The sequence below is a fragment of the Arvicola amphibius genome, chromosome 9 (genome assembly GCF_903992535.2).
Source record: "Arvicola amphibius chromosome 9, mArvAmp1.2, whole genome shotgun sequence".
In the NCBI taxonomy this organism is placed as follows: domain Eukaryota; kingdom Metazoa; phylum Chordata; class Mammalia; order Rodentia; family Cricetidae; genus Arvicola; species Arvicola amphibius.
In genome coordinates, this window is record NC_052055.2 from 115079941 (window position 1) to 115106811 (window position 26871).

The 26871-nt window shown below is 45.5% G+C and overlaps 1 protein-coding gene across 1 annotated transcript in view; it reads left to right on the plus strand.

The window, feature by feature from the left end:
- The window catches only part of Specc1l (sperm antigen with calponin homology and coiled-coil domains 1 like), a 105912-nt gene extending 79503 nt beyond the window's left edge, over positions 1 to 26409 (plus strand). Inside the window, exons 14-16 of the mRNA XM_038342547.1 lie at positions 21963 to 22079; positions 22747 to 22806; positions 24230 to 26409. Of these exons, the coding sequence (XP_038198475.1) occupies positions 21963 to 22079; positions 22747 to 22806; positions 24230 to 24319 (267 nt within the window). The 3' untranslated portion in view covers positions 24320 to 26409. The remainder of the gene's footprint in view (positions 1 to 21962; positions 22080 to 22746; positions 22807 to 24229) is intronic.
- Positions 26410 to 26871: the final 462 nt, after the last annotated feature.

The following is a 26871-nucleotide window of genomic DNA, read 5'->3' on the forward strand; positions in this document are numbered from 1 at the left end:
GGGAAGTTTTTGATATAAATCTGATTTCTTCAACAGATACAGACTGTTTAGAACTTAAGTTTTAAGAAATCTGAGTTGTTGAATATTGACAAAGGTATTCATAGTATCTGTAGGATTCCTCTTATATGTGATAGTGTAATTTTTATCGTGTCTTTTTTTTCTCAGATGAATCTAGAAGTTTATCAAATATATTTTTCTTATCAAAGAATTGGTGTTTGGTTTTTGTTTTATATTCTGTTATTTTTAATTTCTGTTTTACCAGTCCCACTGTAATTGTTATTTCTTTCTCGTTCCTTTAAGTTTTATTTGTTTTTGTTTTCAAAGGAGGAATAACTTATTTTGGCTCATGTTTTCAAAGTTCAGGGCTTGATCACTCAGCTCCGTGAACTCGGCAGAGTGTCGTGGTTCAAGAGTGTGTGGTCGAGCAGCCGTGTACGGCAGATGGAACTGAGGAAGGCTCATTTGCATTTCAGTTTCTTATGGTGAAAGTTGCTATCTTGATTTGAAGACTTTTTTCTGTTAACATTCTATAAGTTTGATGTGTTGTACTTTAAGTTCAAAATGCTCTAACTTTTCATTTCTTTCCTTTTTTTTTATTTTATTTTGAAACAGAGTTTTTACTACGTTGCTTAGGCCTGGACTCCTGGACTCAAGCCATCCTCCTGTCTCAGTATGTCAAGTAGTTGGCTAATTTAGTCTTCTGACCCATGGGCTACTTAGAAGAGTATTGTTTGGTTTCTAAATATTTGAGGATTTTTCCAGAGATCTTAGTGTTTCTAGTTTAATTCCATTGTGAGCAGAGAATCCTTTCCAAGTTATTAAGACTCAGACTATGGTCCGGCGTGTTCAGAGGAGCTTGTCTGCTGTGCTGGAGTCATGCTTTGTAGATGCCACTTAGTTTCATTGTGAGAATAGTGCTCACAGCTCCCTGTCTGGCTTTTGCTTACTTACTACCACTTGTTGAGAGGAGGACGTTAGAATCTCTTGACAGTAGTAGCAGGTTTCTCTACCTATAGTTCTAACGTTTTGGGGCACTTTGACACTAGTTGGTCGTTGGCTGGTTGTTAGGTTGTTAGTTTCTCTCTGTATCTTAGACTGGCCTAGAACTTGAGACCATTCTCTTGCCTCAGCCTACCACATACTGGGGTGGCAGGTGTGCGCTGCTTGCCTAGCTCCAGACACTTATGGATCTATAGATGCTCAGGATTCTTTCTCTTGAGAAATTTGCCTCTGTTGTTATGAAATGACATTTTCATTCCTGATGATATCTTCTATTCAACTTTCCTTGTTTGTTAGTAATATACCTACTTTCACTTTCTTTTATTCATCCAGCATGGTATGTGTATTTCTGTGTGTATGCATGTGTGTGCCTGTGCCTGCACCTGCTGCATCTGTATTTGTGCATGTGGAGGCTGGACATCAACCTCATACATTGTTCCCTCTGTTGTCCACCTTTGTTAAGAGGATTCATTTATCAATTATGTGTCTATGTATGTGAGTATGTGCATATGTACAGGTACCCTCGCATAAGGAGCTGTTGATGCCTTGCAACTGGAGCCATCTGGCATGGGTGTTCAGAACTGAACTTGGGTCCTGGAAGAGCACTACATTCTTTTACCCGCTTCTCCGGCCACTACCCTTCCTCCCTTCCTCTTTCCTCCTCTTTTTTTAGAGTCTCTCAGTGGCTTGAGCTTGCTGATTAAGTTAGGCTGACTGATGAGCAAGCCCAGGGAGCCCTGTTTCTACTTCCCCAGCGCTGGGCTACCAGCGTCGCCGCCTTGTCTAGGTATTTACTGGGTGCTGGGCCTCACACTTGCACAGTAAGCCCTTTCCCAGCCTTGCTGTCGACCCAGCTCCTCTGCTGGGCTTCTTTTTGGTGGCAGATAATTTATTAGTATCTTTATTTTGTTACTGATTTTTCTAAGGTTTATACTATAAATTTTATCATAATTTACTTAAAGATTGTTCTAATTTCCTTTAAGAAAAAAAGATAGCAGCTTTGCCCTCTTTGCTTCTTCTTTATCTGAAGTATTAGTCTCCTATGTGTCTACATGTGTTACAGACCTGAGAGTATAGTATTGGAAGAAGACAAGGAGAGCTGTTGTTAGCAGGAGGACCACACACCCGCTATTTTTACCTCATATTTTAGCCTCTTTTCATGAAGAATATTTCTTAATTTATTATTTGCCTTTAGATGATTTCCAGTGTTCTAAATGGTTGTTTTTGAAAATTTGGTCTTGTTTTGAATTTGCTTTTTAGGGGAAGTATTTCTCTCTTTTGCTCTACCACAGCCAAAAATTTCCTAGCATGCTTTATTTTGGTATTCTCCCCGTAACCTCAGTCCTCTTTTGACTAAGCGGAGTCAAAGACAGGAACTTAATGTTCATTCTTTCAGGGGTGTGTGTCTCCATGGTTTAGAGTCCGCATAGTCAGAAATAGTTGACAGATAAACTTTCCCAGCATCCTTTGTGACAATAGAGCATCCACAGACAAGCAGAGGAAGAGGAAGTTCTTCCATAAACTGTCTGAAGTGATCACGCTCAGCTCTCCAAGCTTGTGAGTTGTGCATATGTAGGCGACTCTCTGCCTTCAAAGCTCAGGTTCCTTCCCTTCTGTTGGGTCCACATGTTGGAGCAGAGCAGGACTCAGTAGGAGTAGAAGCCTTTTCAGCCAACCTGTTCCTTGTTCTTGTTCCTATTCATCCCTTAGGTTTTACAAAGAGGACTCTTCCAGAGAGACAGGGCAGTGTGCGCCGCCCCCATCCATCCTTCTTTCTCCTTTCTCTTCCTGAGACTGCGCCCCGCTCCATGATGAGGATTAGGGCCAGGCCAGAGAGGGTGGATTGAGTCAGGGTCGGCAGGCTGGAGTCCTGCTGGAGACACACAGTCACAACAGCACATTATAATCCATTTCCTCTCCTACAGCTGACCCCCAGGTCACAGGAATGCCTTCCCAGAGCTCAGTTAAAAAGGTGCAAGTGTAGATAAGGTTTTGATCTGAATCAAATCTAAGTTGAAAGTCTAAGTCTGTTCATTTTTCATTGTGTTTTACATGAAAACTGAGTATGTGAAATAATCTTATTGTTTGTAAATATTACTGTGTTCCAGGGGTTAAAAATACTTTAACAAAATAAAATAAAATAAAATAAAAAAATACTTTAACAAAGGGAGAAAGAATAGCCCAAATTGTAGCCCCACCTTGCTTTTTGTGGGATGCTCCTGCTAAAATGTGGCACCGGGAAGCACGAGCACAAAAACACCGGAAACGTCTTCTGCCCTGACAGCAAGAGGTCGGTGGACCGACAAGAGCTTCGCATTTCTATAGGCGCCACCAGGGAGCAGGAGCAGCCCAGGGCTTTTCCTGGGCCTGTGTGCTTTGTGTGCTGCAGAGGTTAGGTGATGGCTTCGTGGTCACAGTGGAGTGAAAGAGCGGCTTCCTGTTTTCAGGGGATTCCTTTTCATGCCAAACATAGCAGCTGGGAAACAGAGTTTTCCCAGAAGCAAGTGTACTTACTGCGTTTTGTCTAAACATGATTTTGACAGCAACTATTAACATCTATTTCCAGAAATGTCAGTGCTATGATTTTTTAAAGTTAATTTCTTAGTACTGTTACATAAATTACTTTGATCTGTGCCTTGTGTTTTTGTTTTTGAGAAATGAGCTCTCACATTATAGCTCAGGCTGTCCCCAAACTTGCAGTTTCCCAAGTGCTAGAGTTCAGTTATGAGCAATCGTGCCTTGCAATTGTGTTTTAGCACATAGACGATGAGACTGCTCAGTCACCTTCCGCCCTCCCTGTGATCTTCCTGCACAGGTGAGGAAGTAGAGAAACAAGACCTATTTTTTGAATACCAACTTTGAATGTTTTCATTGTAAGTATTTCTGGATTTGAGGAGCTCTTTGGTAATGATGCCCTTCTAGCCGCTTGGTGGTCCTGCCCTGCATACAGCAAGAATGGCTGCGTGGAGATAAGGGTTATTACTTCACCAACAGGGTGGGTTATCAGAGGTCCTAAGAGAGGCAGGCCTGGAGAATTCAAATGGATTTTTGGGTCCTTGTCTTTCCATTGGATGCAGAAGTTCTGTTCATTTCCCATGCATTTTGCCTCCATGTAACTTAACCCGTGATGTAGAGAAAACCCGATGAACGTAGTAAAATGTTTGGTTTCCAGTGTTCTCGGTTAGCTTTAAAATCATTGTCTTAAGGATGAATTCTCTTAGATAAAAAGCAAGGCACTAAAGCCACACATGGTGGTGTATGTCTGTGAGTCACTGAGACACTGACTCCAGAGAAGATAGAGTGGAAGGAAGGAATATGGCTGACTCAAGTCTGACCTAAGAAATTACACTGTTGAGAGACACAAATGTGGTCTGTGACTTTACAGTTGGGCCTCCAAGCTCTCACTGCTGCCTGTTTATATACTCCACCAGCCCCCAGCAGCATTCTCCAAGCTCTCACTGCTGCCTGTTTATATACTCCACCAGCCCCCAGCAGCATTCTCCAAGCTCTCACTGCTGCCTGTTTATATACTCCACCAGCCCCCAGCAGCGTTCTGACTCTTCAGTAAGATTCCATAAGTAGGTATTTTTATTATGAGCAATGCTCAGAAATAGAAGGGAAACCAGCTAAATAATGTTTTCAAGATATGCTTAATTATTTTATTAAAAGCAGAATCATTAAGTTGCCTGATTCAAATAGTTTTTAAAATATCATTGAAAATAAATATGTGTAGTGTGTCTCATCTGGTTCAGGATGCTAGCTCAGTGGTGTGGCAGCTACAGAGAGCTGAAGTTTTACACATTGATTTCATTATATACATGATTGCCTTGGATTTCATAAACGAGGTTAGCCCGAGGGCATCCTGGCTATTTAGGGTGACCTCTCCATTTGTAGAAGCAGCTTACTTATAAAGATTGCCATGTCCTGATAAATAATTATGGAAAGAATAGTCAGCCATTAGACTTTGTCAGGAGTGGAAGAGAAGGAGGTTTCTTTCTGAATGGGCTTTTTAGGTCTTAGAGAAAGACGGCTGGCCTGCGCATCTACAAGCACCATCCAGAACTTAATGGCTTCAGATAATGACTTCATCTGTTTAGCTCATCACTCTGCAGCCTGGGTGGGGCATAATGGGCATATCTCTTCTTCATTTAGTTTCCTCAGAGGTGGCTCACTACTGCCTGGAGCTGGAATCATCTCTTGGCTATCTCCCCCAGGACTGGTGGTTGGTTGCTAATGACAGAGCTTCTATACATAGTTCTCCTAGCCATCCCTGCCTTCTGGGGGCACGTGTCGTGAGAGAGACAGGTAAAAGTGTCTCTCTTTCTGCGACCTAGCCTTGGTCAGAGGGGCCTTTCTGTCATACTATTTTTCAGGCAGTAATGAAGCTTTGCCTGTTTGGGTTGGGGGTGGGGGACAACAACAGGAAAACAGGTGGCATGTCTTGAGAGAGTTGTGACAAGTTCTAAAGAGAATGTAGTCCAGAAAGATTGCTGCAGCTATTTGCCCCAGAGACATCTTTCTCTTATATAAGTAATCCAAAAAGCTAGTAATATGACAGGCTGGACACAGCCTTATACTCCTTTTAAAAATAAACTTTATTTATTTATTCATTCATTCATTCATAAGAAGGAGAATCTGGGGAAGTAAAGCAGTATGAAGGTGAGAATAACTGAGAGTCTAGGAAGGATTACACATGAGTCAATCTGATGTGTCTGCAGGACTCTGAAGCACCTTACCCAAGATGCAGCTTGTATGCTGGAACACAGAGGGAGGTGAGCCCTGCCCCTCAGTAGTCATCCAGAGTGTCTTTCCTCATGTCACCTTTTTATCAGAGGTACTTGGGCTGTGTTTGTGCTAATCATAGACCCTCCTACCATGGTCTCCGGACCTTGGAGTACAGGTGCACATCACCACCGTTGGCACAGCTCTGAAAATGAAAACAGAATTTCTGCGTTCCTGACTGTTGTTTGTAGACCCTGGAATGTCTTTCAAAAAGAGATGTACTAAGGCATAATTGGTAGGTACTAGTAAGCTACATACGAGTTTATAATTTAGTAACTCGCGGCATTTTGTATCCTTGTTAGACTGTAACCACAGCTGATAGGCCATTAGTACATGAAGGTCCTCATGCATTTGCACTCCCTTGGGTCCCACCTTTCATCCTTGGTTTCCAGACAGCCGTCCATCTGCTGTCACTGTATCACTTGATGTAAGTGGGAAGATTTACAAAGAGGGGCTCTCCTTTCAGTTAGCATTGTTGTGAGAATCATTTCTGCTGTATGTATTAGTAATTCATTTCCCTTTCTTCTGAGCAGTAGCCCGTTTATAGATGTAGCACAGTGTGTCTGTTCATCTTCTGACAAGCACTTGTGTTATTTCCCATTACTGCCACTGTGAGTTAAACTCCTACTACCTTCCTGTGCGTGTTTTTGTAAACGTAACTTTCTTACAAAGTATCGTAGATAAACAATGTATCATTTACAAATAATCAAAAGTAATTCTTTTAGATCCAGAGGTGAGATCCAGAGTCTGAGATCAGGGTTTCCACTGGTCAAATTTTTGTGAGGTTTATGCTCCAGGTTGCAACTTGCCATCTTGTATCTTCACATGACAGAAAAAAATGATCTGGGAGTCTTTTGTTTATGTTTGGTTTTGAGATAGTCTGTGTATCCCTGTCAGGCCTGGAACATGCTGGGTTCCGGACTGGTCTTGAGCTTTCATTGATCTCCTGTGCCTGCCTCTCAAATGCCAGGATTGCAGATATTCACTGCCATATCTAGCTTGGAATTCTTTTTCTGCTGCTGTTGTTGTTGTTGTTGTTGTTATTATTATTATTATTACTATTGTCATCATCATCCTTCTCCTCCTCCTTTCCTCCTCTTTCTCTTCCTTTTTTAGGAGACATACAGATTTAAGCAATCTTCTTGCCTAGCATACCACTAGACCCCCCCACACCCCCCAAACACACACACACACACACACCCTTGAGATCACAGGCATGTACCACTGTATCTGGCTTGGAATCTTTTAGGACACTAATGCCATTCAGTGGTCTACTCTCATGACTTGATCACTTGTCCAAGCCCTGGCTCCTTATACTATCACCATAGAATTCAGGTTTGAATGTGTGGGTTTATGGGGACAAGAGCATTGTCTGCATATCTTAAATACATGTGTGAAGGGAGAGATCTGAGGTGCGTTGTGGGAGGGGCAGCATCACTTGGCTTTTCCACAAAGGTTGGCGGGTTCAGTTCTTTCCTATCCTCACAACACTCTGGGCAGCTCAAGGCTTTCATAAAGTGTGAAGGGAGCTTCTTTGTGGTTCAGTTCTTATAGCGTCTTTCCATATTCTTGTTTGCTACCATATAATTATTCTTTTGCTTGTTTGTTATTCTGTATTGTCTGTCGACTTGAGAGTGTTTTTTTTTAAAGATTCATTTATTTATTATGTACACATTGTTCAGCCTCCACATATGCCTGCAGGCCAGAAGATGGCGCCAGATCTCATTATAGATGGTTGTGAGCCACCATGTGGTTGCTGGGAATTGAACTCAGGACCTCTGGAAGAGCAGTCAGTGCTCTTAACCTCTGAGCCATCTCTCCAGCCCAAGAGTTTTCTTTTTTTTAAATGTTCTGAGTTCAAGCCCTCCATAAAATGGCTGGCTTTCAAACATTTCCTCAATTTGTACAACCTGCCATTTTTGCTCTTATTATTTTTTGGAGGGCAGAAGTTCTTGATTTTAATAACATCTAGTTTATGAAATTATTTTAATGGAAATCTTTTATGGATGCTTTGGTGTTACATATAAATGTTTGACTAACCCAAAATCTCAAAGAATTGTTTCTTCTTTTTTCTGGAAAGTCTATACATTTAGGTCTGAATTCATCTCTGCATGTAGTTTAAGACATGAATTGGAGTGAACTTTGTGGCCTGAGGCCTCTTAAGTTGGGAAGAATTGTAGATGGTTGAAAGATTTAAAAGCATCTTAAAGACAGAGTGCACGGTCACACTGATGCATACAGGATGTCCCACAGTATCAGTGGCGGAGTAGTGTGAAGCAAAGAGCATAGACCTTTCTGGAGAGAAGGATGTCTCATCAGGATTAGCATGTGGCTTCAGAAAGGATGCAGGGGGAAAACAGTGTTTGGAAGCAGATTCTAGGTAATGAACTTTTGAGTTCTTATTGTTTCAGTGCCCTGTGTTTTTATCTCCACACTCCGCAGAGGAGATTAAGTGTAGAGCAGACAAGGACTGTGACCTTGTTGAGCTACGTGCCAAGCGGGACGAGGCGTTGCTCTCAGTCTTGGTACCCACCTGCTAAGTGGGGTGCTTGTTAGAAGCATCTCTGTGATGCCAGCTCCTTCAAGTGTCTCAGCTTGTGAAGAACCTTTTCAGTTTCTGTTCTAAACCATGACCTATGTACATAACCATTGACCATGGGCAGCTGGAAAGGTAATTAGATACAAGTAGAAACGACTTATAATCTAGAGCATGACCTTTGTCCTCAGGAACTTTCAAATTATTTCTGAAACTATTATTTCCCAGTATTTTAGAACTGTGCCTTTTCCTGGGCATAATTTAACTGTTTTTTAATGGCTCAGATTTATCTTTGCAAATATTTTTACTTATATCATCATCAAGTTTTGTGTTCCCTTTGTACTTCTGTTGCCTTTGCTTTTCTTTTATGATCCTTGACCCTTCATATCTTGTTGCATCCTGTGTTGTATACCAAGAAAATAGCAAGAAAAACTGGTAACGAGCTCATTTGCAAAATAAAATCAGAAACATATGAAGCGGCACACACAGGGCATCTGTGGTGGAGTATATGTTCCCCTCTAAGACCTGGGTGAGCTCTGTCCACCATAACAGCAGTGTCTGTTACATCTGGTCCACAGTAAAGTCTCCTGTGCTTTCTCTTAACAATCTGTTGTATTAAAGGAAAGTGAATTGTGAGGTTTGGAGCTTAAAGGAAGCAAGAGGTGGCGGCACGTTGCCACCTTTTTAAAGGTTTTGCCATTTCCTTCTGCCAGAACTACTTGGTAGGTGTGCAGAGTAACACTCACAGGTTTAAGAGAACAACTTGGTCCCCGCTGCAAACAACAAAAGAGGTTCATCGTAAGGTGAGCATGCTACGCAGACCATCTCTTTCCTGAGATCATTTCCTTTCCGAGCTCCTGTGAGACCACAGGCATTTCACATCCAGGATGTCTGCACTTAGATGGCCTTGGTGTGCTGGGTCAGGCTAAATGCATTACCCACATTTCAGAACTAGGAAGAGAACAATGGTCCTCCCAAGTCTCCTGTGGCATCTCAGTGTGAGAGGTTGGGGCAGCAGGTAAGCTTTCTAAATGTGAGTTCTAAGAGAGAAGTGATATATGTGTCCAGGTTGCAGAGGAGCTCACCGTCAGTACAGTGGTCCAGATCTTCTCACTTTGTTTTGGCTAGTAGCATGCTGTGGTCTTGGGGTTATATTCAGCCTGTACTTTTAGATGCTCTGGGATTTCTGGGTTTGTACATCTTTTGGTGTTTTCTTATGCCTGCATATTATTCAGCAAGTCATGGCTGACACTATCCAGTTTTTTGATCAAGTCCTTAGGTAGGATGAAGCCCACTTTTGAAGAGTCACTTTGGGAAACAAAGTCATGTAAGTGCAATTCCCTGAATGTACACTGTGAGGGCCCATGACAGAAGCTTTCTTCATCTCTGGGCGTGGCTAGAGAAGAGGAATTGGAAACCACTGTGGCTATCTTTTGGTACCCGGAAGCCTCTCCCATGGGTGGGGAAGCAGTATTTTACATTTGTTCTATGTTTTTGGTTGAATCAACACTGTCTTGTGGTCAGGAGCAAGGAAGGCAAGAGAAGACACAATATACCCAGCTCCAGTAAGAAGAGCTTTACCGACTGTTCTGTTGATCCTCATACTTGCGTGTGGGAAAAGTGTGGCTTATATGAGTGAAAAGCCATGTGTTAAGGTCTCCTAGCTAGAGCAGAGTGGCACCTACGTCAGAGGCTCTGCCCATAGGAGACTGAAACTCATGATGCTCTGACCTCACTTGCCCTTTTCAGTGATGTTTACTGAGAAGGTGATTGCACATCCATATTGATTGTTAGCTTCTAAAGAGATGCATCCCTTAATGGGAGTTCTAGCATGGATTGAAGAGCCTTCATGGAGAAGGTATTTGAACAAGGTTTCTGTGTTGGTTGCATGAGGTGCCTTGGTGGAATTCACATCCCACACTTTCAGATCCTGAACACAAAATTGATGACTTTTTTTCCCCTAAAAGTAAACTGAAAATGACCTCCAGGGGTGTTTCATAATGCTTAATTTTCTTCCCTTCAAACATGACCTATTCACTTAAGTGTTTGGGACAGATAGTGATTTCCACACAGTCGCTCTCTCATCTTGCCCTGCCAAGTCCTTCCCAGAGCACACACCAGGGCCGATGTTAGAGTTACTGTGTCTGCTCTCTAAAGTCAGAATTACACCTGAGTGGTTAATAACCCCTGGCAGAGCAAAAGTAAATGGAAAGCAAAACTTGTTCTTAACTTGCTAAACAAACCTGCTCACACACGATGTGCCCTTAGTTCATCCTCAGCTGCAGCCCAGTGCCAGTCTCCCCAGAAACTCCCGAGGTCTCAGAAAACCAACATTTCCAGTCCTCTGTGCTCTGCCATGACAAAGGTACTGCTTGTTAGAAGGGCTCATGGGAAGCAAAAGACAGGATCCTTATTTCTTAGGATAACATTTGCTAATTTACTCTGAACTATCCTCTCAAAATAGGTTAATTTGACTGAAAAAAAGTTTGCAAAGCCATTAACACCCCCAAACATGCCTCATATTTTATTTTTTTAAATTGTTTTTATTAAGCTATATATTTTTCTCTGCTCCCCTTTATTCTTCTCCCCTTCCCTTCTACTTCTCCCATGATCCCCATGTTCCCAATTTACTCAGGAGATCTTATCTTTTTCTACTTCCCATGTAAAACAGACCCATGTAATCTCTTAGGGTCCTCATTGTTGTCTAGGTTCTCTGGGATTGTGAATTGTAGGCTGAGTTTTCTTTGCTTTATGTCTGAAAGCCACTTATAAGTGAATACATGTGATATCTGTCTTTTTGGGTCTGGGTTACCTCACTCAGTATGATGTTTTCTATATCCATCCATTTGCCTGCAAATTTTAAGATGTCATTATTTTTTTCCATTGTGTGGTACTCCATTGTGTAAATATACCACATTTTACTCAGTCATTCTTCAGTTGAGGGGCATTTAGGTTGCTTCCAGGTTCTGGCTATGACAAACAATGCTGCAATGAACATAGTTGAGCACATGTCCTTGTGGTATGATTGAGCATCCTTTGGGTATATACCCAAAAGTGGTATTGCTGGGTCTTGAGGTAGGTTAAGAAATTGCCATACTGATATTATGTTTTATTTTTTATGATGCTTCAATATATTTGGAGCTTTGAACTAGCTGGGGGTATTATCATTTGAACATGGTTGTGACTTTCAAAGTTAGGGATAGCGTCTCACTGTTGGGGTTTGGAGAAGCTGTTCATAAGGTCGATGTGTCCGGTTTCTGTGAAGGTACTAGGTCTGCTCAGTCTCCCACTGATGAAGAAAGCCATTTGATACTCTGCCACTTAGCCCATAATATTTTGTTTTGTTTTGTTTTTAAGAAGTAATTTCTTAGGGCTGGGCAATAATACATCCACATAAATTGCTTCATGAAGCAACTACATTTAAGCTATGTGACCTTTTAGTAAATATTCTGAAGAACTAATTGCTACTGAGCCCTACCTGGCATATAGAGGTAGTGGGTGTAAAGTATTGCAGGATATGTGATAATTTAAAAAATTGTGGGAAAACACATTTAATAAGGGTTACCATTTGTGAATTTGAAATCCAGTAATATTGATTATACATACAGTGCTGTGCATGGCCACCACTACCTAGCTCCAGAACTTTCCATCAGCGCCCAGTGGAAATCTTCCACAGAGGAAGTTGTCACTCTCCTTTCTTTTTTTTTTTTTTTTTTTTTTTTTTTTTTTTTTTTTTTTTGGTTTTTTCGAGACAGGGTTTCTCTGTGGCTTTGGAGCCTGTCCTGGAACTAGCTCTTGTAGACCAGGCTGTTCTCGAACTCACAGAGATCCGCCTGCCTCTGCCTCCCGAGTGCTGGGATTAAAGGCGTGCGCCACCACCGCCCGGCTACTCTCCTTTCTTCTAGTACCCGGCAACCATTAATCACGTTCTGTGTGTTTCGTTTAGTGTCAAGACTCACTCATGTTGTAATGTGTCAGCACATCATTCCTGTCTGTGGCTGACAAAAAATCTCTTGCACAGAAAGACTACACATTTACCCATTCGTGGTTATATGGAGTGTTTCCCTTTGGCGGCTGTTGTGGTTGCAATGTAGCTTTGACCGTTGCTATACAGGTGTTTATATGAACATCTGTGTTCAGTTCTTCTAAGCCTTTAAGACAGGAGTACAATCATTAGTCCTACAGGGGCCATGTTTGGCTGGCTGAGGATTTGAGAGGCTCCTCAGTGACTCCAGTGCCTGGCATTTCTCTTTGGACACTGGTGGCGGGGATGGCACCCAGGACGTATACTGTACCACTGAACTACACCCCTAGCCTATTTTTCTTTGCTGTTTTTAAATAACAGCCATCTTAATGAGTGTGAAGTAGCATCTCATGGTGGCTTCCAGTTTCATTTTCCAAATGATACATGGTGTTGAACACCTTTTCATAAGTGTATTGGCCACTTTAATGTCTTCTTTAGAAAACTGGCTGTTCAAGTTCTTGCCCATTAAGTTTGGGCAGATAAATAGGTTTTCCTTCTGTGGTCATACTGCAAGTTTGTTCATCATGGGAATAAAACACTTTCTTGTATACTCCCTCCAGCTACCCATCATCTGCATAGGATCCTCCTACCCCTCCACCAACTGGAGGATCTAAAACCACAGCTAGCTACTCGGTTTCATCATAGCTCAGAGTATACTATCGACCTTGCTCGAATTAAGATGCAAATAAAGTTCCACATTATATTTAGATAGCATGTCCTTAAAAAAAAAAAGTCTCTCTGTCCTATAAATTCCTTTTTTCCTTGAGGTTTCATATCAGAGGGACTGTGTCTTGTATACTGCATCCCATGCTATAGATTCTCTTCTCTAATCCTGGTGCTTTTGTCCCTTGTGTGAACTGATGGGTAGATCTGGAGGGCAGATGGAAGCTGGGTATGGCCAGAATGGTCATCATTCTGTGGTGTCCCTGCTGGTCAACGCTATGCCCATTCTTCCTGAACACTCTCTCTAACCCTAGCAGTCTCCAGATCATTAGTATAAAATGTCTTTACAGGGAAATTCTTGTCAGCTGTTTGGTTATTCTTGTCAGCTGTTTGGTTATTCTTGTTAGCTTTTTGGTTTGCTTGACCCAGTTTTGGTCAGGAAAGTCCTTTTGGGTTTGTTGTCTTCCTTGATTTTCCAGCTTTCAGGCTGGTCTGGTGGGTCCCCTAACTAGCCTCATGAATTTAAGGATTGCATATTCTGGTCAGCCCTGGTCGTTGTCCTTACTGCCTGATCTTGGTCCTCTCTCACATCACCTAAAGAAAAGGCTTTGTTTTGTTTTGTTTTGTTTTGTTTTGTTTTTTAAATGGTGCCCTGACCTTCTCTAGACAGTGGGATCAGCAGCTTTTAGGGGTTGAGCCAGTGTCTTAGTTAGGGTTTCTGTTTGCAGTGAAGCGGCAAAGAGACACCATGACCCACAGCAACCTCTTATAAAGGAAAACACTTAATTGGGGTGGCTTACAGTTCCAGGGGATTCAGTCCATTATCGTCATGGCAGGATGCAGGCAGGCAAGGTGCTAGAGAGCTAGCTTAGAGTACATCTTTCAGGCAACAGGAAGCGGTGTGTCTCACTGGCCAGTATCTTGAACATATATAAGAGCTCAAAGTCTGCCCCCACCCTATACTTCCACCAACAAAGCCACACCTCCTAATAGTATTTATGGAAGCCAATCACAGTCAGACTACCACAGTCAGGTAGAGGAAACCTGAAATACTTGGAAGGTGATTGTGGTGCCACAATGAGGACTAAGGGTCTCCAATAAGACACCAGGCCCTGCCTTTGGGAGGCTCACCAGTTCTGTCATGGCTGCCTGACAGGAACGTGAGGAAAGATATTTGCTGATGGTTTCATGGCTACTTGGTCCATGTGCTTGAGGCAGCTGGAGTGTGTGGTAGAGACAGTTGTTTACTTGATGATGAGGGCTCAAAGACATGACAAGAAGAGCCAGGGATTAATGTACCTCGAGAGCTCACTCCCAATGGCCTCTTGCCTCCAGGTAGTACCTCCTGCAGTTTCCACAGCCTTCCCAAATAGTGCCACTAACTTGGGAAACAGGTTGCTAAAAACGAGCCTGTGGGGTAGCTCTGTTCTACTGACAGCAGGTCCAGCGTCTGACTTCATGGCGTAATCTTCCTTCCCTCTGGTTGGTCTCCAAAAGGAAAAGAACATGGTGGCTCAGGGCTCCCACACCTCCCCTCTGGCCTTCTTTAAACAGCACTGGGGGATTAAAAAAGTTTATTTTCAATTTTTTTATAAATCCTCCCCACCCCCCAGCATTTCATACCCAAGCTCCCAAACAGCCTACAAGCCCTGCCCCCTAGTGAGAAGATAGGCACCTGGAGACACTCACTCCTGCTCGCCTGCCTGTTGGTTTCCTTTTCACTTTATATCACAAACTGGTCTTACTGAAGATGGCTGCACCATGTGCGGTCTGCAGATTCTGCTTTCCATAGCCAAGGGATACGGAAGTAGATGATGAAAGGTGAGTCATGCCCTCTGGCTTCTTGCCAGATGCCCATAAAATGGCATTTCCTTAAATAGATCAGACCTTTAATAGCTATTTAAAGAACATGTGGTCTTTCTTTAGTTGTGTGTTCGGTGGCCCTTAATTAAATTTCAGACAAATTCAAACATTTTAGAAGTTGTGGTGTGTGTGTGTGTGTGTGTGTGTTATGTATGCGTGTTTGTGTGTACCTGTGTACACATGCATATGGCTAGAGGTCTATGACAGGTATCTTCCTTAATTGCTTTCTACCATATCTTTTTGTAACAGGGTTTCTTACTGAACCTGGAACTCAGCTATTAGACTAGATTGCCTGGGCAGCAAGCCCCAGGAGTCCTCTGTCTCTTTCTCCCTGGTACTGGATTGTAGGCTTGTGCCACTGCCCCCAGCTTTGGTATGTGAGTCCTGTGACCTTGTTCACATGACAAGCACATCACTAACTGAGCTATCTTTCCAGTCCCCAGTTTTAGGTATTTTGTGGCACTTTAAATACGTATTGAGATTTCTGTACATCTTGGCTTTCATACCTACCCCCTAAACTCCAGTGCTTTCAAGGGAATAGGAAGACAGGCCCATCTGATAGCCACTGCTGGAAAAGTAAAGGTACAAGGAACTGGGCTTCTCTGCTCCAGGCCATCTAAAGTGAGTGTCAAAGGTGACATCACATTTAACTGAGGAAAAGGTACTTTCTATATTGAACACATGTCCTAGGGTTTCTGTTACTGTGAAGAGACACTATGACCGTGGCAACTCTTATAAGAAAAACTTCATTAGGTGGCGGCTTACATTTCAGAGGTTCAGTCCTTATGCATCATGGCAAGCGAGCTATGGCAGCGAGCAGGGCAGCATACAGACAGACAGGGTGCTGGCCAAGTAGCCGAGAGTGCTACATCTTGTAGGCAACAGGAAATAATCTGGAAATCACACTGAAGGAAGCTTGAACAAAAGAGATCTCAAAGCCCACCCCTACAGTGACACACTTCCTCCAGCAGGGCCATGCTTCCTCTTAGTGCCACTCCCTTTGGCGGCATTTTCTTTCAAACCACCACAGCACATTACTGTAGACATTTCCTGGCTGAAACTCTCTGTGACTTCTTAAAGACATGGTTTCACTATGTAGCCCAGACTGGCTTTGAATTCTAGATCCTTCTGCTCCACTTCGTGAGTGCTAGGAGCGTATGCTGTGCCCACCACATTTGGGTTCTTGTTGGACCTTTCTTGCTTTCCTGCTTTCTTTTTTCTTTTTTTAACATTTTATTATAAAACCTATTAAATTTTTATAATTTTATTTTATTCTCTCATACAGTACATCCCACCTACAGCTTCCCCTCCTCCCAGCCCTTCCCCCATCTTCTCCCCCCCACCCCAGACTCACTGCTCCTCCATTTCCCCTCAGAAAGAGCAGGCCTGCCAGTGATATCCACCAGGCTCAGTATAATAAGATGCAGTAGTCACGGTTGGATGAGGCAGCCCAGTAGGAGAGCACCCCTGTTTTCACAACCACGACTGCATTGGTTACTCTCTTCTCGGCCTTTCGTTTCAACTTCACTTTCGAGGTGCTGGGGATTACACCCGGGGCCTCATGCAATGATACAACGTTCCTACCACTGAGCTGCACCACAGCCCTTATCTTCTGAACACCCGCCTTCCTTCGCGTGCTACTTCCTCTCCCACTCTTTGTTCCTCTTCATGCCCCATTAAAGGTTCTTTTCTTCAGCATGGCCACTGCTCTGGGGAGTTCCAAGACCTCCTTTCTCCATCTGCTCCTCCCTGCGCCATCCCTGGGTAATTGGAAAAGTGGTAGTCCTACCATGTTCTCCTTCGCTCAATTCTCTCATGACTCCTGCCCCAGATCGGTGCTACTAGGCCCTCTGTCTGTTTAACAAAATAGCTTTAAGTTACTGCATCTAAAATGTACCTCCGGTGTGCTCAAACCCTGTTTCCAGTGAGTTTCTACTTCTGCGAAGGGTCACTACAGGTGTTTGGCTCTGGAGAAGCTAAGGGTTATCCTGGTACAAGCATGAACTTCCCGTTGCGCCTCTGACTTGTCACCAAAAGGATTTGCGTTAACTACTCTCGGTTACCTCTGTAGCCTGTCTCCCTTTCCCTCTGCCACAGACCTCTGCAGTCAGCAGCATGCCCCCACACACAGCCCCAGCCCCTCAACTCCCACTGGCTCTTCTGATTCCCTTTTGATTTCCTGTGTAGCCTTCCTTTGACCCTGGACCTGTGTCTGTCCACACGTGGGCTTGTTTTATTTGACAGCCACTCCTGAGTGCCAAGGCCTAACCCCAGGACCCGACCTCTGATGGGAATCCATCAGATGGGCAAAATGGTCCTCAGAAAGAAGAACTGTGCCCCGCACCCTCCCCCTCCTGTCATCTACCCAGGTTCAAGTCCCCCTCGTCCAGGCGATCCCAGGTGCCAGCTTACACATAAGCCTTTATTTAGACACAGACCTGAGGTTGTCACTGTCCTCTCAGGGACTCTGGGCCCTTCGCTCACTGCTTGTTTCGTCCTTGAGAATTCCGTCCAGTGGTGTTTTGATCATACACCTACCCCCCCACCACCACTCCTTCCAGATCCACTCCCCAATTCCCTAGCCATCCACCTGTGTCTTCTCTTTCTCCTTGTCTATGGTGACCTCATAAAGGCCTTATTTAAGACCTGCAGAAACATCCACTGGGCGGCCATGCCAGTCTTGCTGTTTTGAAACAATGATGATTGATTGGGTGTCTTAGTGTCTGCCTTCTCCACAGGGGATAGGCAACTTGAGGACTTAGGTGTCTCCTAGAACATAGCAATTCATCATGCTGGCTGACATTTCTATGTCTGCTTTACCGAAGCCAGGGACAACTGCCATCAGTTATGCGTCCGGGAAGTGTGAGACCGGGCCCTCCGCCATCACACAAGCTTCACACAGCAGTGCTGATTTGGGGTTTTCCTGAGTCACAAAATGTTTCAAGTTTTTACTAGTTGCCAGTCAAAACCAAAGAGTGGCATTTTATTTGACCATTGTGGGCAGGTAAAGTGACCGAGATTGTGTAGAGCGGCATCCCCAGGACAGCCCGCCTGTCTTTTGCTCTTGGCCTGCGAGGGGGGTGTTTAGCTTTGTACTTGTAGAAACGAAACATCAGGCTGCACTGTGCAGTACAGACTGAGAGAAACGGTAAGAAACAGCTGGTTTCTGGTGGCAGCAGCAGACTTGGTGAGGGCTCAGGATTCCCACCCCTCCCGGCAGCCTGGAGGCCTACTCATAGTTCAATTTGGGGAACAGGTGGTAGTCTCTGCAGGGTGGGGCCCTTGGGCCTTCACTGGGTGCTGAAAGGAAAAGCTGTTTCTCTGGTGACTTGGTGTGACTTTTTATTAGTCAGTGTATTTCTTCTCCAGTCTGTTTACCAGTTCTGACCTTGTCTCACTGGATTGTAATAAGCAGTGGTGGAAAGCTTCACACGTGGGCAGGGGTTTCCCTCTGACTTTTTTAGCACTGAGCTTTTTTTAATTTTCCTTTGCAAGCCAGCCCTTGTGCTTGCAGACCTTTGTAAATTCAGCTGACATTATTTTATTAGTAGCAAGACTTTCCGCCCTGACCATTAACAAGAGTTAAACATCTGGAAGTGGGCTGAGGCAGGAGCCCTGCTGTCTCAGGCTTGCAGGCTTCTCCCTACTGTCAGGGAGCACTCCTGTGTCCAGGCCTGGCATCCTTCCCTGCTGAGTGTTCTGGGAGTACGTCTGGGCAAGGGCTAAGCTGGTACTTAGGGTTTCCTTGGGTTCAGTGCTTAATGGCCTCACAGTTCTTAGTCAGCACCTCGCTCCTAAAGAGTGCACTTCCAGGCCACCAGGGGGTGGGCACTCAGGACTCAGCCAGCCTATCTAGGTTTGGGCATTATTTTGATCTGAGAGGTTAACACGAGTATCAAACAAGCACCTCTTTCCCTGCTGGAAGCCTGGGACCCTTGGTCCAGCCGGAGCTATATCCTGCCTCTGTTTGGAGAGGAGAAGCAGGGGAAGGAGGCCCAGGGACAGCAACAGCAGCTTCTCCCACAGCAGGGTGGGCTTGTCTGGAAGGGAAGCAGGCCTTAGCCAGGGCAGCTGAGGTGCAGGAGCCTCTGCTGCGAGGCTCAGTGACGTTAGGCACGTCCACAACCCTGTGAGAACTGCCTCTGTCTCCGGGAGCAAAAGGGGGGCACCGACACAGGAAGAAGGGTTTGTCTTTTCCAGCAGTGAATGACCTCGGACTGATACTGCCACAGAACTCTGTGTGTCACTAAAAACTTCCTGCTCTGTTGTCTGTACAAAGCCTAGGCCTTAGCTTCTTACGGTCGCTCACTTAGATGCGAGCCCTAGAAGGATGGAAAGTTTTCTTTTTTCTTTTTAATTTACCATTAGTGGCCTTTTCTCTTGGCATTCTGTAAACAAGAGACCTTTCATGTTTATTTTATACCAGACTTTGTATGCCATGTCATTCATCAGTCCTGGCCCATTCAAGTTCTCTTGTGTGCATCATTCTTTTTTTTTTTTAATTTTTATTTTTTGGTTTTTCAAGACAGGGTTTCTCTGCATCTTTAGAGCCTGTCTTGGAGCTAGCTCTTGTAGACCAGGCTGGTCTCGAACTCACAGAGATCCGCCAGCCTCTGCCTCCCGAGTGCTGGGATTAAAGGAGTGTGCCACCACCGCCCGGCTGTGTGCATCATTCTTGTCTCTTTCCTGTGCCAAAGTCTGGACTTAACTTTGTAAATGCAGTGCTTTCCTCTGAGCATAGGATCTTTACGCAGACACCATCTGTGCAGGCTGCCCGCCAGTGAGAACTAACTCTGCAAGCCACTTGCCCTCTTTTTAGACTGGCCCAGAATGGGCTTTCCAGTGGTAGAGCACTAGCCTAGCATTAGCCTAGCATTTGTGGGAATCCCTAGCCCACCACTCTGCAAAAATGAGCGTGACCAAGTACTCCAAGCCAAGCAAGACTTAGATGCTTCCTGTGAAGTGTTTGAGACAAAGTCTTGGTCCCTGTCATCTCTACTGCCGCAGAGAACCTTGGGCACGTTCATCTCCCAGGTCCCAGGTCCCCTCAGATGGGGCTGGCTACTTTGGGTTGTCTGCTTCCTAAGATTCAGATGAGAAAAGAGACTGCATATGAATATATTCTGGCACCTCATGTACATTTATACCTGAGTGGGGGGCTGTCTTCTGTTGGCAATAGCTGTTTTGCAGCATCTATTTCAAGGTGACTAAAACAGCATCAGAAACTCCTTGGGGTGACAGCTGTTTGCCAGAGTGGAGACTCTAGGGGAGGGGAAGGGGAAAGGATGACCAGGAAGGCTGGTCAGGGTGGTACCGAGTCTGAGGATCCTGATCAGACCCAGGCATTTGGGAGAGGGTGATACCAGTGAGCACTCTGTGGGAACACCCTTGAGTTCCTGCGTCAAGTGCAGCACTTTGGCCGCTACCACTTTATGCCACCTATCCCTCCCAGTTCAGTCAGGTCGCCATCCTTCTGTGTTCTAGTCTGCCTTCCTTCTCCGTGCAAGTTTATAAATGTGTTGAAGTCAGATGGGAGAAGAGGAAAGCAGCAGGTGGTCAGGCTAACCCATTGCTCTCAGAGAGCCACTGCAACCCAGAAAGGTGTACTTGACGAAGGTGCTGTCAGAGGGCAGTGTTCCGTGTGTGCACCGTCAGGAGCAAGAAGACGCGCTTGGGCACAGCTCCCATCTCAGAGAGCTTGGTCTCTACCGGTTTTAGGGTCATCGTTTTATAAAGAGGAGTGAAGATGGTGAAGTGCCTTGTCAGCCGGAAACCACAGCGCTGTGCAGCTTTGAACAGTATTGATGTACGCTGCCGACCGCTCATTCCTGGAGGGATTCTAAAGGCTGGGTGGTTTGTCTTACATGTTGGAGTGTTTCCCAGTCAGCCTGACTTGAAATAATCACACGGAAGCTATATAATTGCAATACTGTCTAGTCAATAGCTTAAGTGTATTTCTAGCTAGCATCTATATTCTAAACTAACCCATCTCCATTAATCTGTGCATCACCATGAGGTCGTGGCCTAACAGTTTCTTGCAGGCTCCAGCCAAGGTGTCCTGTCTCCAGAAGTAGCTACCTGGCTTCTTTCTGACTTCCGCCTACTCTACATATAATCTCTTCAGCCTGGCTATATTCTGTTGAGCCATAGGCCAAAAGCAGCGTCTTTATTAACCAATAAAGCAACACATATAAAAGGACTTCCCACACCAGTGGAATTGAACTTTAATGCAGTTGAAGGTGGCATACTGAGATGTGAAATGAGATGTTTGGGGAGCTGTTCATCAAGTGTGTGCCAAAGCCTGGAGTGGGTTGGGGTCCTTTTCACCTTCAGTGCATGTGCCAGTCCCTGAGCAGAGCATGTCTTCCTTGTGTGTACGCATACTTCTGAGATGCACAGTGTCTGAAAGGATGGGAATGTTGTTGGTACTAATATCCCCATCACTTAAGTGAACCAGTTGAGTTTATTGGAGTTCCTTAAGGAGTATGAGCGGTTCCCTACAGGAGCATGCTTATTGAAAGGCAGCAGTAGCATCAAAAAGCCCCTCCATTGTAGATTACTCATGAAAGCTAAATCTCTGCAGCTCCCTACTCACTTGCAAGCAGATAGAAGAGTCTCCTCAGTGTTTACTGGTGTTTTGTTGACAGAGTCTCAATGACTAATATCCCAGGCTGGCTTGAACTCACAATCTACCTGCATAGTAAGATTCCAGGTATATATCACAATGCCTAGGTTCGAAATGCTTTAATAAGTAATGAGAGCCTCATTGGTTGTCACTGGCATCTGGCACTCTGTATTGTTACCATAGTAAGCCTGGAGAGGCCTTCCCATGTGTAGAACGCTTATAGATCATGTCTTCTGGCCCAGGCCTTACCAGGCAGGAATACCAATCAATCTTCAGCTAGTAGGCAGGTGGGTCGCGAGATCACAAAACACCTAGTGATGGTCACAGGGTAAGTACTGGGACACAGCCCACAGCATGCTCTGGTTCGTCCAGAGCGAGGTCATGATGGGAGGCCTCGGTGTCCCTCCTTACACAGCACTCCCTCAGAGAGACCAGAGCTCACACCACGTTTCTCTTCTCTCTTCCCTCAGAATATCGACATCACAAACTTCAGCAGCAGCTGGAACGATGGGCTGCTTTCTGTGCCACTGCTTCACACCTATCTCCCGGCCCACATACCCTATCAGGAACTGAACAGCCAAGATAAGGTTGAGGCAAAGCTAAGGATGGTGCCTGGTTAGTGGGTTGCTCCCTCCAGTCTTGCCACACAGCAGCCTGTCTGGGCTCGTTACCCCTGGGATTGGTGTTAACACTCAGCCAGTCAAGTCCTGGATCTACCCAGAACTGCCCATGTAACATCATTCCCAGTGGGAGTAGTTTGGTTCTTCCTGAGGTGACAACTTTTAGAATCAAAGACTCTAAGAAGTTCGAGAGAAAGCTGATAGTGGCATGAGCAGTCAGGGGCAATGCCAGCTAGCCTGGCTAACCACCTGCTCACAGCCTGTTTCTATACCATGGGTCTCAGAAATGAGAAGGCAGCCATTCTTCCAGTCCAGGCTGTAGTTGCAGTATCCCACTCAAACGGTTCTGCAGCTCCCCCACTTACCTTACTGCAGTCTAAGCCCTGTAGAAACCCAATGAACTTCCCAAGGGGGAGAATAGCCTTTGGGCAGGCCTGTGCTTCAGCTTTTGGGACCTGTATCTGGGTTAGCGGAGGCCCTTGTGCTAGAATGCAGTTTTCTGAGTAGGAAAGAATAAGTAGAAAAAGCTGGAGCTGGACAGAGGGGGGTTGTCAAGACCCATGAAGGGGTTACTGTCTGTCCTTCCTGATCTTCAGATGTCTATACACTGCACTGACATGATTTCTTTTGCAGAAAAAGGAACTTCACCCTGGCTTTCCAGGCAGCTGAAGTGTTTGGAATCAAATCTACCCTGGTAAGCCTACAACTTACTGAGGAGTTGCTTGGCAATGCCTTCTGCCTAGGCGAAGTGGTCACAGGTGGGCTGGGGCTGAGGGTGTGGAGTGCTCGTGGGGAGCTCAGCTACTGCACCAAATGCTCTCTAAGGAAGCATTCAAGCTTGTGATCGTGGTCCCAGCAGCTCTCTTGTGGGGCTATTCCTCACGATTATCTGTCCTTAGCAGAATCTCCGGGTTCAGGGGGAAAAGCATTACTGTTCAGTGCACTTTGCACAGGCTGTGTGCCTTTTGCTGGTCTAGAGGGTGGAGGGCCAGGAGCAATCCTAGGTCCAGAAGACATTCTGTAGGTTGCACAGCCCTGCCCACAGTTCCTCGCAGGCCCCATAGGAAGGTGCTGAAAATGCTGCTCATGGTCAGAACACCAGTGTGGAAAATGACGTCCTTTCTTAGGCTTTTGCCCATGCTGACCTCAGCTGGGCTCACACAGACAAGAACCTGACAGCAACTCTTATGTCCTCCACAAACACGCCTGTTGCTACCAGATGCGAAGGATGCTTCACCAGCTAGAGAGACAGTGCCCAGATTTCTCCTGTGACCCTGTGAGACAAGAACATTCTTAGGGCTCTAGGATAACCTGCAGGTCTGCAGGCCTGCTCCTCACCCTGGGTACCCATTACCTTGACCTGCAGCGACCGTGTGGGCTTTGAAGAAGTATTTACATTCTTAGTAATACTGTAACAGTGTTTGCCTGTGATGGCGTCTTCTGAATTCATAGAAGCAGGCTTGCTTAGGGTAGCTTTTATCGAGCATGTGGAGAGTCAGGTACATATTACAGTAGGACATTTCATACCACATACGAAGTATTCTCATCATGGAAAAGTGGCTAGGTGTTTGAGCCTAAAAAGGAATAGTTGTCAAGATTTATTCACCAGGCCTTATTTCCTGAAGTCTTAAGTTGCTCAGGCTAGCCCTTCTCACCCCAGACGCTCAGGGATACTTGTGGGTTCCTCGGCTGTGAAATACCCTCAGACTACCTGGCTCTGCTTTTTAGTTTGTAGCAGGCACTTGTGACAGGTGCTCAGGTCCTGGGGCAAGGAGCAGTTCCGTGTCCACACCACAGGTCACTAGTACTCTGCGAAAGGAACTAAAAAAGAAATTTTTTGGTAACTTCTGACACACCATGGTACTGTGACCCCAAAGGGAAGTCTTTCAGGCCTTGGCAAGCTATGGCTGGAACAGAGAGGAGACCCTGGTGGTGCAGGAGGTATGACTTGGAATGATCCTGATGGGAAGGCATGTTCACAGGGGCTGTGTGTGGAGGTAGAGCAGCTACTCAAGGCCTGTCCTCTTAGACTAAAAGCTGTCCGTGTTGTTTGGGACTAGAAGCCCATGGATGACCTGGAAAGGCAGATGAGTCCTAACCGAGCCTCTTCTCTACAGGACATCAATGAGATGGCTCGCACCGAACGACCCGACTGGCAGAATGTAATGCTGTACGTCACAGCCATCTACAAGTACTTTGAAACCTGAGCACACAGGAGGAGCTGCTGCTACCAGACTGAGGACCTCTGCAGTCACCAAGTGACAACACCATTAGCTAGAACCCCTAAAGCTTTCAGCGACTCTGGGCCTCTCTTGCAGGGAGTGTGCTCAGCTCTAGGCCTCTGCATCGGAATTGGAACTGCAGACCAGGGCTCTTCCATATGGCCATCTTCGGGAGCAGGAAGCACAGCCCACAGCCGTCTCACTTCCAGAGACCATCAAGCTCCAATCCGTGCCCTGAAAGTGTAAACATCAGGAAGGCTTGTGCCTGGCTCATCTTAGGAATTAAACTGTGGGAACCAGGGGTTAGTGAAAGCTTTAGCCATTGCAATTCTTGACTGTCATCTCTGTGATTCCCAATGCTGGGACAAAGCTGGCCTTGGTCCCTTTGTGTGGGCCTGGGTTCTAGAAGTGTGTCAAAAGAGAGCCATTAACCTTTCCATGTGACAGAACTGTCCTAACCACCACAGTTTAATTTAGGAGTGTCAGAAACCCAGCATCCAGGCCCACAGCTAGCTGAGTCTATACTGCCACCAAGCAGACTTTGTCATTGTCAGAAAGAAGCAGTGGTACACTCATGGGCACACTCATGGGTACTTAGCTACTTGCTTCTGGCCCCCAGGCAAAAGACCGGTCCCCAAGGAGTCTAGTTAAAGTCGCTGCTTTATCAGAAGCAATACTGGGAAAGTAGCTCCTACTCTGTTAGTACCAAAGTTAGCTGTAGCATAGAAATAAAACACAAAATGTGGGTGTTAGCATGCTGAGAATGAGGATTCATGCAGTAGGAAATGGAGGAGGCGCGTTAGGGAGCCAGAGATTCAAGTCATTGATGGTTGCCCCTCCAGGGCAGGAGTTAAGACAGTGCCTTAGCCCTGCACCAGCACAGCTGCCCCCACGCCTACATGAGTATCCTGCACGTTGGTGGGGACTCTATGGTAGAGGTGGCTCCATGCTGTGCCTGGCATGTGGGGCCTACATCACGAGCCAAGGCCTTACTCAATTCTGTTGATTTCTGGCTGGAATTAAGCAGCCCCTTTTTGGGAATAGGAAGCCCTTATCTCATGTGCCTGACACAGAACTGTTGTTTGAACAATGTCAAGACCTGTAACTTCCAGTATACACTTGTTTGCCACCTGCATGACACCATGAGGAAGACCAACTGTCAGTAGAAATGGGTTCACAGCCTCAATAACTAGATGGATGCTGGAGAGGTCTCCCAGGAGGCATGCACTGAGTGAGGGTCTGTGCTCAAGCATAACACTTTATGCTGGGACTCTGGTGTGTCTGTGGAACCTAGAGAAGAGAGTAGTTATTAGGACATGGGCTGTGTCTAGGTGTTCATCAGACAGCCAGTCCCTCGCATCCACCCTGCCCAAATGTCCAAATCTGGCAGCTCGCTCTGCAGTCTTCTGGTGACAACCCCTCTTGTTCTGGCTGTCCCAGTGTCTCTCTGGTCTTCCTTGGCCCAGTTCTGTTCTTGCTCTTGTTCTGCTGCTGACCACCTGTCAGGGTGACTGACTATCCATGAGAGAATCACTGTTTCCAAATGAGTCTCCACTGATGTCTCTGAGCTTCCAGTGTCTGCTGTCATTTGCCTTCATTGAGGCCTGTCCACTGTGCACCAGGGTGTTGGACCTGAGGCCAGGCTCTATTTATTATGTCATGTAAAGAGACTTTTCTGGGCTTGCAGTCCACAGCTTCTGTCCCTTGCTGACTAATATGAGCCTAGCCTCATGCCAGAGTAGAAGTTGCCAGAGTTTTCTGAAAGTATCTGGAGTAAGTTGACTGCTGCTGAAGGGTATGTCCGTGTAGAGATAACATTGATCTAGAATCTGGGGGCCTGATATAGCCTGGAGCCAGTAGCAGGGATTGGATGCTAGATGGTGGACTAGGAGGACCCCCTCCCCCAGGCTGCCATGTTTTGTGTGAGGGGCCACAAGTCTTTTGCCTTCTGTAATAGGCCCCTAAAGAGCACTGGTCGGCCCTGTAACAAGCTTGTAGATGGCCATGTGTGTTTAAAAGTAGCACTGGGAGTTGGTAGAGTGCCTGTCTACAATGCAACGAGGCCCTGGGTCAATCCGCCACACCACGTGAACTGGGTATGGTTGGTTGTATACCTGTATTCCAATCCTTGGAAGTGGAGGCAGGAAGATCAGGAGTCCCAGGATTACTGCTGATGACATGGTGAATTCAATGCCAGCCTTGGCATGGGAACCTGTTCCCCCCAAAAAGTGATATTTGGAGGGTCCCTCATTCTAGGTGACTTCCTGGGAAGCTCCAAGATGGAAGCTTGCCCCTCTTCCCTAAAGCACAAATTCACTACAGAAGGGCCAATTACCTTTCTACTTTCTCAGTCACAGGCTTCTGATGATGAATGATACTTTGTCATTTTGTTCTAGTAAATACTCTTGAATGTATTAAATTGTTGTGCTTTGATTTCCTAGTTTGTTCTCCTTCTCAGCTACCCCTCTGGTCTTACACAAGCCAGAACTCTCAGCTCTGCTGTGGAATTGGAGTAGAAGGCATGGGTGCACCCGCTG